Source organism: Glycine soja, chromosome 14 (assembly GCF_004193775.1).
Source record: "Glycine soja cultivar W05 chromosome 14, ASM419377v2, whole genome shotgun sequence".
In the NCBI taxonomy this organism is placed as follows: domain Eukaryota; kingdom Viridiplantae; phylum Streptophyta; class Magnoliopsida; order Fabales; family Fabaceae; genus Glycine; species Glycine soja.
The window spans coordinates 12,307,617-12,321,064 of record NC_041015.1 but is presented as its reverse complement, the minus strand read 5'-3'; the positions used below and the strand labels follow the sequence as shown (position 1 = coordinate 12,321,064).

At 30.3% G+C, this 13,448-nt stretch overlaps 1 protein-coding gene and 1 long non-coding RNA gene across 2 annotated transcripts; one reads left to right on the top strand and one right to left on the bottom strand.

Moving 5' to 3' along the window:
• Positions 1-2,888: 2,888 nt before the first annotated feature.
• Positions 2,889-4,474, top strand: LOC114383821. Its single transcript, XM_028343555.1, has 7 exons — positions 2,889-3,128; positions 3,235-3,488; positions 3,587-3,754; positions 3,831-3,935; positions 4,038-4,110; positions 4,194-4,289; positions 4,376-4,474. The coding sequence occupies exons 1-7, from the start codon at positions 2,889-2,891 to the stop codon at positions 4,472-4,474; spliced, it is 1,035 nt and encodes a 344-aa protein (XP_028199356.1).
• Positions 4,475-8,669: 4,195 nt separating this feature from the next.
• On the bottom strand, positions 8,670-11,134 carry LOC114383221. The gene is made up of 4 exons (XR_003660427.1): positions 10,270-11,134; positions 10,110-10,176; positions 9,779-9,845; positions 8,670-9,516 (listed from the first exon to the last, which is right to left on the bottom strand). It is a non-coding gene; the product is annotated as an uncharacterized LOC114383221 (long non-coding RNA).
• Positions 11,135-13,448: the final 2,314 nt, after the last annotated feature.

Below are 13,448 nucleotides of genomic sequence, written 5' to 3'. Positions count from 1 at the left end.
CATCTCGTACCAAAATTACTTGCTCAGCACCAAAGCCAACAATTCCCCCCCCCCCCCCCCACCCATTTTCACATATATATTATCTTGAATAATATTAAATCTAAAACTTTATATTATAAAAATTCTATTTCAAACTATTATCTTCTAACAAAGCTAGCATGAATTTTTTAGCAACCATAAGGAACTCGTAATTAATTAGGCATGCAAGTACAAAACATGTGTGATAGGACAAAACTATGAATGGCATGTTTAATTAGTTACTTGTTTGAGTGGTCTCGTCCGTTAATGCTGTTGTTGAAAAAATCTAGAAAAACATTGTTAGTTTCTTCATCCTTTATGTGGGACCTGAGTGTTTAAAGCAATGCAGCAGTTTTAGCCCATGCAAATCGCTCTAGAGACTTCTTAGGCTCAAATATGTTGGCTAGCTGCTGCTATAAAGTAAGAAAATAGGAGACTTTTGTTGCTCAACCCAAACCCTCTAGTCTTGCTTCCGTGTACCACCTAATATACACATGCTGTTGCAAATATTGGATGTTTTTTTGGCTGTTGCTTTCATCAAAGTAGCATATAAAGTAGCATATAAATTAGTACGAAAATGAAGGGGTTCCATACTAATCATTCATTCAAGAAATGTAGAATCCTTAGTCTTGATGATTCGATTGAAAGTGATCAATATATAAGACCGGAGGGAGTAATGAATAACTAATGATTAGTAATAACCAGAGAGATAGGGAGATTATGATTAGGGGTCAAAAGGTAACAACTGCAAGGATTCGAAATTGCTAAAATAAGGAGCGTGATTAAAAAGATAAAATATAAAATTATGATTGTTAATTAAAAATTAACAGTTTAAAATATAATAAAGTGTATATTAATAAAATATAAATATGGTAACAAACAACCTTGAGGATTTACACAGACATTGAGTATGGTTGAGTGGGTTTGCCATTCTCTTACTTTTGAGTCTATGTGGGCTATTATTGGGCCAGTCAGTACCCATGCCCACTGCACGATAATTATTTCTCTACTCTGCATTCTGCAAACACGCCACAACGCACATGGTATGCTCCATGCAATTGAGACAATAGGATAATTTATTTATTTTATCTATCACTAGTTATTTTAGAATAGGGACATGAATTAATAGTTAGTTTTTCCAAAAGCATCACTTGCAATCCTCACTTAAGTTATTACTTACTTTCTATATATCCAAAACAAAATGCATGTGATTATTATTTTATTGAAAGGCTTAATTATGTTTATAGTCTTTAAAATTTAGGGTGAATCCAATTCTGGTTCTCAAATTTTAAAAGAAAAAATATCTTAATCTCGCATATATGAAAAGAAAAACAGTTCTAGTTTACTGTTTAGGGTGAATAGTGTTTAGAGGAGGAGATGTAGAAATTGGACAATTGTGCATTGTATTAGGGAAAAATGCTTCCATATATGTAGTTTTTAGTAATGTACAGCAGTAATTTCCTCTCACTTGCAACTGCAGTCTGGAAGAGATGAAAAGAAAATAGGGATTATGAAAAACATTAAGACCAAAAAAGTGTGGTGTGCCAAAGTCTAAAATTGTTTGCATTAGCTTAAAAGCAGAAGAGAAAATTGTTTGCACTTCCCTTAATTCTTTAAGATAGGTTGGTATAGGTACACCAGACTATTTTGTCAACTTTTTATAAGCAGCTTGCAACCTTCTAGTGACTGGTATATATATTATTTAATTGTGGTGGAAATGTGGTCTATGCAGTAACAAATTTAACTTTGTCTATTTATTATTTTAGGCCAAATTTGACATCCCTGAAGGTTTAACTGCAAAGAAGAAGGTTATGTCCACCGTTGGGACCAGATGGAGGAAATTTAAGTCCTCCCTGATGACCAGATATGTATATGTTGAGAATGACGATGAACAAAACAAGGATTCATCTGCTAATTATGGTATTGATCGAAATACATGGGAAGAATTTGCAAAGACTCGACAGACCCCTACTTGGAAAGTTTAAATTTTAATCTTTTTACTGAACATTTTAGTTACGTAATTTAGTTGTTAATGTCAAACATGTTTGAGTTGTATTTGAAAATGCTGACAGGGAATACGCAAAAAAGCACAGGAAATCCAAAAATTCAATGAATCTCCCCACGTACTCTCTCGTGGAGGATACGATGTGCTTGAAAAAAATTAATGGCCGAGAAAACAAAGTCAAGACTGAATGAAGGTGACAATAGTCAAAATGCAGATATGGTCGTCGACCCTCCATCCCTTATTACGAGACATGAGAAGTGGAAAAAGGCTAGGACAAACAAATTTGGACAAATGACATCTGCAGCAGCTCAAGAAATCGCAGACAAAATTGTAAGTTGAATATATGCCACAATTATAAATTGTAATTTGTAACCATAACAACGAGTTAATTTGTTGTCAATGTCATAGGATGAATTACAAGAACAAGCTAAATAGGGAGCTTTTGTCCCACATGGTCGTCAAGACATCCTAAACACTGCCATTGGTCGTCCAGAGCATCCTGGACGTGTTCGTGTCGGTGGACATGGTGTGACCATAACCAGCTACTTTGGACATGCTTCCTGTGGGTCCCACAGTTCTTCGCCTGCGATCACCGCCAAAAAATTGGTTGAAATCATACAAACTATAAAGCAAGAGGTGAAGAAAGAGGTAGAAGACGAGAACAAAGACCGTATGGACAAGATGAAAATGGAGTTGGATGCGATCAAGAGTGAATTATCCCAAATTCATATGCAACAGTCAGCTCCCCCAAGACTGTCTAACCCTAACGTATTTGTTGCACGTGTTAGCACGAAAGAAAGTTGTGCTGAAGCTGCTAATAATGTTGTTGGTAACGAGCGGTCTACATTTGATACATGTACGTAGTATGGGCTTATACATTGTTTGTGGTGACAGTACACAGCTGGTGGCAGGGGGAAAGGTCTTTGGAGTAGGTGGCACGATACACACTGTTGCTTATGGAGATGATGTAGTAAGGGTGTGTGTTGACACTGTATACGATGGTGAAGCCATTGTCCCGTTACCCACTTCAGAGATTCAATATGTCAGGGACGTCGTGAACTCATTCATTGGATGGCCCAAACATCTAGTGAAACCTTTATCTTATGTAAGTAATATAATAATCCCCTTGCCAAATTGTCATTTGAATACACACTTGTAATATTTGTTAAGTTGTTGATTAAATTTAATACTTATTTTCTTGTACCACTTAGGATTCTAACCTTAATGTGCGGAAGCCAGTTGAACATAGTAGTGATGCAAAGCTTGCAGGTGAATCCGATCCATTGGGAGAGTTGATGAAGATATTGTTTTATGTGTACCAGAATCCAGTGGAAGTGCCATGGGAGGCGAACCAATTTGGACTTCCTGATATTGGGGCAAAATTTTACATCACACATGCAGATCTAGCGGAAATAATATCAGGTGACAAGTGTTTAAACATAGCGATACTACAATTGTGGACCATGTAAGTCATTTTCCTGCAACCTTTATGTTTGATTACCTGATAACCATTATTTTTAAATCTAAAACATTTAAAATAATCATGACTTGTCTTCCAAATAGATTTATGAATGAGTGCGGTAGAAGCAAAGCTGATCAGTCACTATATGGTTTGTTGGAGCCTCAATCTATACAAAATGCTAAGGAAAGACGTCAACAATGCCAACAATACATTGAAACATGGGTCAAGGAATCACAAAGGCAGTTGTATTTAGGAGCTTACTTGCATCAGTAAGTTCAATTGTTCTTCGAATTTAAGTTTTTTTTTGTTGTTGTACAATTCTGTTATTATAATTGTCCAATTCAGGGCACATTGGCAACTATTTGTTCTCCACCCAAGGGAAAACACGGTCGTTTGGTTTTGTTCTCTGAGGAAGAAGCCTGATATTAACATCAAAGGCGCAATTAACAGGTTCTATTCAAATATACAAATCATGGCATCCTTTAGTTGGTAATTGTTGTTACATATACAGCAAAAATGGTTATCATATATATGCTATTTTTTTTTAACTAGTGCAATGAAGACAATAACTAGTTCTTTTGAAGGCGTGTCTAATCAAGGTGCACCTCGATGGGTTGAACCCAAGGTAATCAGTACTTGTTTGTAATGAACCGTTTGTACATCTTTAAGTGTTGAATGTTAAGTAACCATTAAAAATGTTATATGTAGAGTAATGTGCAAAGTGGAGGATTTGAGTGCGGATATTATGTCATGCACTGGATGTGGTGCATCGTGACTGCCGGTTTGAAGGATGACTGGCACAAGGTAAACATAATGCATGGAGTTAGAATTGTAACTTTGGTTAATATTTGTTAAGTTACTAATAATTTTATCTAATGTTAATTTTGTAGTGGTTTTCTGATGGCTCATCGTTAGACGTAGAGGTCATCACAACAGTTCGACAGAAATGGGCAACTTACTTTTTAACTTTTATGAAAAGCAGTTGCTAAATTTGATTTGTATTATGTACAAGTACATTTTTCCTGTGGTTTCATCAAAGAATTAGAACAATTATGGCTGCAACTTTGTATGTTGGATACATTAGAGGATCATTAATTCAAAAAAGGGTATTCAATTTGCATGGACTTATATATGTAGGATGCATGTCATTTGATGCTATTGTTCAGATTTCATTTGATGCTATTATTCAATTTCCATGGTTTGATTTAATTTATAGGTACCAGAGATCAATGTAAAAAAAATGCATCAATAAAACAAAGAAAATAAAAAAAAATTAGACATACAAAGACGATTCCTGAAAACGTCGTAAAATGACAACATAATGTAGACCTACAAAGACGGTTCCCATAACCGTCGTAAATTGGCATAACATACAAAGACGTTTCCCGTAAAACGTCTTAGTATGCAGTCTTGACATGTCATCTAAGACGGTTCATATAATCATCGTAAATTGGCATAACATACAAAGACGGTCATAAAAACCGTCTTAAAATGTAAATTATGATTGTTAGAATTCAGACGGTTTTCCAATAATCGTCGTAGACAATGCGCACCTACTAAGACAGTCTTCGTAACCGTCTTAATATCCCAAAATTATTTGTAGACTTTAAGACGGTTATATAAGAAACGTTGTAATATTTAGCACAAACTAAGACGGTTATTCCTAACTGTCGTAGTATTCAAAACTTACAACAACGGTTCCCATAACCGTCGTAAATTAGCTTATACATTTTACGTTGGCATTATTCAACCGTCGTGACATGAGCATAAGAACCGACTTAAAATCCAATTTTTCTAGTAGTGACTCATCCATTTGAAAATTATTATTATTTCCATATGCTAATAGAATATTTAAAATTGATTGCTAAGTACTTATTCATTTGAAATGAAAATTAACAAACATACGAATAAAATATGCTTATTAATTAAACGTCAATAAATTGACAATGATTACGGCAAAAATAAATACAAAATTGAAGTTGTTTTAATAATATGTTAAAATTGATACTGTAATATTTAAACTTGATTGTTAAGTACATACTAATTAGGAATAAAACATTGTCTAAATTATAATTATTTCCATATATGGTTATTAATGTGAAAATTATGATTATTTCTATATCCTAACATAATATTTAAAATTGATTCTTAAGTACCTATTAATTTGAAACACAAATTAACAAAAATACGAATAAAATATACTTATTAATTAAACATCGATAAATTAACATTGATTACGGTAGAAACAAATACAAAATTGAAGATGTTTTAATAATATGTTAAAATTGATACTGTAATATTTAAAATTGATTGTTAAGTACCTACTAATTAGAAATAAATCATCATCTAAATTATAATTATTTCCATATATGATTATTAATTTGAAAATTATGATCATTTCTATACCATAACATAATATTTAAAATTGATTCTTAAGTACCTATTAATTTGAAATGAAAATTAACAAAAATACGAATAAAATATACTTATTAATTAAACGTTAATAAATTGACAATGATTACGGCAAAAACAAATACAAAATTGAAGTTGTTTTAATAATATGTTAAAGTTGATACAATAATATTTAAAATTGATTGGTAAGTACCTACTAATTAGGAATAAATCAACGTCTAAATTATAATTATTTCCATATATGGTTATTAATGTGAAAATTATGATTATTTCTATATCATAACATAATATTTAAAATTGATTCTTAAGTACCTAGTAATTTGAAATGAAAATTAACAAAAATACGAATAAAATATGCTTATTAATTAAACGTCAATAAATTGACAATGATTACGGCAAAAACAAATACAAAATTGAAGTTGTTTTAATAATATGTTAAAATTGATATTGTAATATTTAAAATTGATTGTTAAGTACATACTAATTAGGAATAAAACATCCTCTAAATTATAATTATGTCCATATATGGTTATTAATGTGAAAATTATGATTATTTCTATATCCTAACATAATATTTAAAATTGATTCTTAAGTACCTATTAATTTGAAATGTAAATTAACAAAAATACGAATAAAATATGCTTATCAATTAAACGTCAATAAATTAACATTGATTATGGAAAAAAATACAAAATTGAAGTTGTTTTAATAATATATTAAAATTGATACTGTAATATTTAAAATTGATTGTTAAGTAGCTACTAAATAGGAATAAACCATCGTCTAAATCATGATTATTTCCATATATGCTTATTAATTTGAAAATTATGATTATTTCTATATCCTAACATAATATTTAAAATTGATTCATAAGTACCTATTAATTTGAAATGAAAATTAACAAAATTACGTATAAAATATGCTTATTAATTAAACGTCAATAAATTGACAATGATTACGGCAAAAATAAATACAAAATTGAAGTTGTTTTAATAATATTTTAAAATTGATATTGTAATATTTAAAATTGATTGTTAAGTACCTACTAAATAGGAATAAATCATCGTCGAAATTATAATTATTTCCATATATGGTTATTAATGTGAAAATTATGATTATTTCTATATCATAACATAATATTTAAAATTGATTCTTAAGTACCTAGTAATTTGAAATGAAAATTAACAAAAATACGAATAAAATATGCTTATTAATTAAACGTCAATAAATTGACAATGATTACGGCAAAAACAAATACAAAATTGAAGTTGTTTTAATAATATGTTAAAATTGATATTGTAATATTTAAAATTGATTGTTAAGTACATACTAATTAGGAATAAAACATCCTCTAAATTATAATTATGTCCATATATGGTTATTAATGTGAAAATTATGATTATTTCTATATCCTAACATAATATTTAAAATTGATTCTTAAGTACCTATTAATTTGAAATGTAAATTAACAAAAATACGAATAAAATATGCTTATCAATTAAACGTCAATAAATTAACATTGATTATGGAAAAAAATACAAAATTGAAGTTGTTTTAATAATATATTAAAATTGATACTGTAATATTTAAAATTGATTGTTAAGTAGCTACTAAATAGGAATAAACCATCGTCTAAATCATGATTATTTCCATATATGCTTATTAATTTGAAAATTATGATTATTTCTATATCCTAACATAATATTTAAAATTGATTCATAAGTACCTATTAATTTGAAATGAAAATTAACAAAATTACGTATAAAATATGCTTATTAATTAAACGTCAATAAATTGACAATGATTACGGCAAAAATAAATACAAAATTGAAGTTGTTTTAATAATATGTTAAAATTGATATTGTAATATTTAAAATTGATTGTTAAGTACCTACTAAATAGGAATAAATCATCGTCGAAATTATGATTATTTCCATATATGCTTATTAATTTGAATGATAGATACAAACGAATTTTAGATTGACTGTTAAATCAAACAAATTGATTTTAAATTTAAAATTATTACTTCCATATCAATATTTTAAATTGACTGATCAACCAAATGAATTGATTTTATTATCCATAAATTAATTTCCATGACTGGTCCAAGATTATGTGACTCCGATATAAACAACACCACAATGTAAAGCTTAGTGAAGTAGAAATGCAACTATTTCCTAAGTATGAAGCTAATTAATTTTCCGTAATAGAGCAATCACACATATTTCCATTAACAATAAATGGGTAAAACAAAAAAAAAACGACAAATTGATATATAGAACGATATAAATATAATAAAAAAAATTGACATAAATGTTAAACAAAAGTATAAAGTAATCTTAGCATAGGAGTAAATTTTAATTTAAAATATTTAAATTTATATGAAATTATAAGACCCACAAATTTATAATAAGTAACTCATAAACAAATAATTATGTAATGTAAATGGTCTTAGGAATCTATTAAAAAAAATAAAGAGGTTGTTGCACTAACATTAGTTTAATATTAATCACCCAAACTCCCTAATCGATCATTATTTTTTTATGATTGAAAATGAAAATTAAAACATTAACTCATCATCCTAACATTTTTTTATTTCTCTAAAATTTATTTATTAATTCAATAATTTTTTGTTATACAGGTTTCAACTAAAGTAACGTGAACACTGTTCTTTCTGAAATATATAATAAAATTGCATATATATGAAATCCATCCATTAAAAAAACTACATGAAATTGAATTGATCAAACACTCAACATGACTCATATCATCTATCATTAATAAAATACAATATTAATAAAATACATTGTCTGGAAATCATAATTATTAAATTACAACTTTAAACTGTTAAAACAAAGTAACATAAAAATTTCTTCATCAATCAAATGGGGTCATCATCACTCCAATTTTGCTGCTTCCTGGTTATCTATATTAATGAATAAATATAATTCAAGTTACGAATGTTGAGAGCTTCTGCATCAAAATGTAAATTGAAATCCATGTAACCCAAAAATTACCATAAACAAAGAAGTCCAAAACTACTATATTCAATCATTTGACCATATAAATAAAGGATGACATATATGTGATAATAAAGCATGTCATATATTTGAAAATCAAAGCTGGAAGTGTCTAACTCAAAGGGATTGAACAAATATAAAAATATAACCTATAGAAATAACTCAGCCAACATTAAAGGAAAAAAATATAAAGGCAGAACACCCAAAAAAATTTAAGCTTTTGGGTTGCGAAAAATAAAACAAAAAAAAAAGTTACCCAATGATCCAAATATAAACCCAAAATGCAACACAAATTATAGAAGGCTCAGGAACACCAAAAAAATCTAAGTTTTTTGCAGTGCGAGAACTCAGGAAACAAAATAAAGGGAGAACACCCAAAAAAATGAAAGCTTTTGTCTTGCCAAAAATCATAAAACCCAAAAAAAGTGGGACACCGGAGAAGGCTGAGGTTCACAAAAAAATTTAAGCTTTTGTATTATGAGAAACAAAGAAACAAACAAAACATAGTCAGAGAATCAAAGAAAACAAACATGTTTGAGATAAAAATCGAAGCTTTTTGTAGATAAAAATCACAGCTTTAGTGTCTTCTTCCACCTTCTCTGCATACAATAACGAAGGTATTGTGAGAAATCAGAAAACAAAATAAAAAAAATTTAAACTTTTTGTAGTGTGAGAACTCAGAAAACAAAATAAAGGGAGAACACCCAAAAAAATGAAAGCTTTTGTCTTGCCAAAAATCATAAAACCCAAAAAAAGTGGGACATCGGAGAAGGCTGAGGTTCACAAAAAAAATTTAAGCTTTTGTATTGTGAGAAACAAAGAAACAAACAAAACATAGTCAGAGAATCAAATAAAACAAACCTGTTTGAGATAAAAATCGAAGCTTTTTGTAGATAAAAATCACATCTTTAGTGTCTTCTTCCATCTTCTGTACATACAATAGCGAAGGTATTGTGAGAAGTCAGAAAACAAAATAAAAAAAATTTAAACTTTTTGTAGTGCGAGAACTTAGAAAACTAAATAAAGGGAGAACATCCAAAAAAAATGAAAGTTTTTGTCTTGCAAAAAATCATAAAACCCAAAAAAAGTGGGACATCGGAGAAGGCTGAGGTTCACAAAAAAATTTAAGCTTTTGTATTGTGAGAAATAAAGAAACAAACAAAACGTAGTCAGAGAATCAAAGAAAACAAACCTGTTTGAGATAAAAATCAAAACTTTTTATCGATAAAAATCACAACTTTAGTGTTCTTTCACCTTCTCTGCATACAATAACAAAGGTAATGAGAGAAGTCAGAAAACAAAATAAAAAAATTTAAACCTTTGTATTGTCAGAAGTCACAAAGAAAACGAACCTGCACTCATAGAGTTTTAAGATAAAAATGACAGCTTTGGTGTGTTCTTCCACCAAGAACACGATATAGAATTGCAAACTTGGAGAGGAACCCAAAAAAATTAAAGCTTTTGTCTTGCAAAAAAAATCATAAAACCCCAAAAAAATGGGTATAAGAAAGAATGAACACGTTTGAGAAGGCTGACGAAGACGAAAAAATTTAACCATAAACCAAAAAAACAAAGAAAATGACCCGTACTCGTGGAGTTTTCAAATAAAAACTGCAGTTGTAGTGTGCTCTTCCACCTTCTCTGCATGCAATAGAGGTTGACTAAAAAAAATGTAAGCTTTTGTATAGTGAGAAACAAAGAAACAAACAAAACGTAAACAGAGAAACAAAGAAAACAAATTTGTTTGAGATAAAAATCGAAGCTTTTTGGAGATAAAAATCCCAACTTTAGTGTTTTTTCACCTTCTCTACATACAATAACGAAGGTAATGAGAGAAGTCAGAAAACAAAATAAAAAAATTTAAACCTTTGTATTGTCAGAAGTCACAAAGAAAACGAATCTGCACTCAGAGAGTTTTGAGATAAAAATGACAGCTTTGGTGTGTTTTTCCACCAAGAACACGATATAGAAATGCAAACCTGGAGAGGAACGCAAATACGATATCGTTGTCATGGAATCTGAGATAAAAACCACAGTTTTAGTGTAAAAAATCACAGCTTTAGATGTAAAAAATGAGGAGAATGAAAAAATGGAAAGAAGGAACAGAGAAGGGGGAGATAGCAATTGGGGAGAGAGAAATGAGAGAAAGTGAAAATGAAAAAAAATGGCGCTTGGGATTTCTGAAGAAAGACAGAAGGTGAAAGAACGCGTGCCACAATAAATGAAAATGGTAAAATGCGTGCCACAATAAATGCTTGACATTTCGGTTACCCAAGCGCATCGGGAGAAGGAAAACATATTGGAAACGCTTGGAATTGGAAATGCATCGTTTTGTAGGCCATTCACTGTAGCAGGATGTAACATTTTTGAGCGGGAAAGTGGATTAACCACAGCGCGACATGTAGGCCATCCAGGACCTTGTTTGTATAATGATAGATGATATATTGATTAAAAGTATATCGTAAAATTAAAAAAAAAACATTTTTAGGTCATTACTTTATAAATAAAAAGAAAAATTGGTATCATATTATAAGTGTAAAGTATTTATTAATTTTGTCAATAATATTTGTTTGAGAATCTAGTTGATATCTTTTTAGTAAATTTCTCTTCTTATCCACGTTTGTTTTTTTATTTTTTTCATTTTGAATACTCTAACCTAAATCTTACGTAATAATTTGAACTTAATTTTATTTTATTGGACTAGACTCATGTTTGTATTAACGGTGAACTTGCGGTAGCACGATGTCCAATGCTACTTCACCCCAAAAGTATCAAAGGTCATGCTTCTGAAAATATTGGTTGGAAACTTGGAATTGTCCTAACGGTAATCAAACATGAGCTAAGTAATATTGATGTTTGATTTAATAATTTGATGGCTAATAAAAAGGAAATTGGTAAATTTTGTCTTTTTGGTTAATAGTTGGTAGCAAGGTTATGGTCTGGACAAAGAAAAAGATATTTATAAGCTCACACATGTCTGGTACCAGTTTTGTCATTAAATGTATTTATTTTTGCAACCAAAATGCAACTTGCATTATTAAAATAATGATAAATGGGGTCCATAAAAATAATTAATAAAGTGGCAGTTTGAGGTTAGAATATTCGGTGCATACTTTGATAACAAGCTCACCGATCATGTTACCCAAGTCAACTAGTTTATTGTGTTCCTTTGCAAAGAATATATATGGCCCTTCTTCCCCCTTCCGATATGATGGCTAATGTAAGAGTAATTAAGGTCCAATAGCGAAGAATTTAGTCGGTGATCCTTTAACACCAAATTGATCCAAAACTGATATGTGAAAAGTAGTTGTCACCATACAACTCACGATGAAAGCAATAAACTCGTTTAATATTGCCAAGTATCTTTCGACATAAAAAGGAGCATCCGATGACTTAAATACTTCAATGGCATTCCTGTCTGAAAGTAGAGTGTTGTAAAGAACACCTCATTGCTCAAGTCAACTGATATCAAACATTCTTCTGTTTCACTCTCACAATTGCCACATCAATAACACATTCCATCCATGTACACTTGGGAACCTGCTAGGTCATGTATACAATGAGACATTTTGATATCAATGTATACCAAATACATCTTAAGAAGTAATTCTTGAAGATGATTGATATCAAAATGCCTCATTAGACTATTATTCTTGATGTTTATTATGACATCCTCTACTTCATACATATATGTACTAATAATAAAAGAAATAAGAAATCAAACTTAATTAAAAAAATTTAAAACACATTTAAATATAAGTCTTTCAAGAGCGTAGAAGGTTCACATTCACCTTTCTAACATCATAATAAAACTTGTCCAAATAAATAATAAAGTCATCTCGGCTCAAACAAGGTCATCTAAGCTTCATACAATTAATATAGAATCTATATCCTAATGTCACATTCTATCAGAGTGTTGTGTTTCTGTATCCTCTAGCATGAGATTCTTCATAGTCATCGACCTATTTATCTGCTCCCCCGAATACAAAGTTCAAGATCATCACAGGATCCAAACACAAACAACACACAGGGAGTGAGTTATCACATTCCTAACTACTAGAGAGAAACAAGACAACTTATAGTAGCCAAATACAATTTACTTAGCATAGCTCACATTATTTCACCACTTTATCATTCAAAATTCACTTTTCAATCATCAATCACAATACACAAGAATCACACACTCCGATCAAGACATAATAGCACATCAATTTCATAATAAACAATTACCAAGCGTATGCAACAGTTATGCTAAGACTTAAGCCTATATACAATGTGGTACCACATGTCAGTGAAAAACCTCGTCAGGCACCTAGGAGTACATGACAAGACAAACCACACACTAACAAGTCAAGTCACTCTCACTAGGTAATATCATAGGGAGACCAATCAGGATCACAGTGTTTTACGAGAATGCTCCAACCATGTGGGATCGACACAGACTTAAAGGAGCACTCAAACTAGGTGACCCCCAAGGCCTACACTCCAAAGAGTCCATCAGGGTCTCTCCCTCCTGATTCAAGTTCAACCC

What these genes read in the sequence shown, in the direction of transcription:
- LOC114383821 (XM_028343555.1), top strand. Translation starts at nt 2,889, where the DNA reads ATGGGCTTATACATTGTTTGTGGTGACAGTACACAGCTGGTGGCAGGG. An exon ending in ATCAAAGGCGCAATTAACAG is followed by an intron (nt 3,936 to 4,037) that starts GTTCTATTCAAA and finishes TTTTTTAACTAG; the next exon opens with TGCAATGAAGACAATAACTA. An exon ending in TGAAGGATGACTGGCACAAG is followed by an intron (nt 4,290 to 4,375) that starts GTAAACATAATG and finishes TTAATTTTGTAG; the next exon opens with TGGTTTTCTGATGGCTCATC.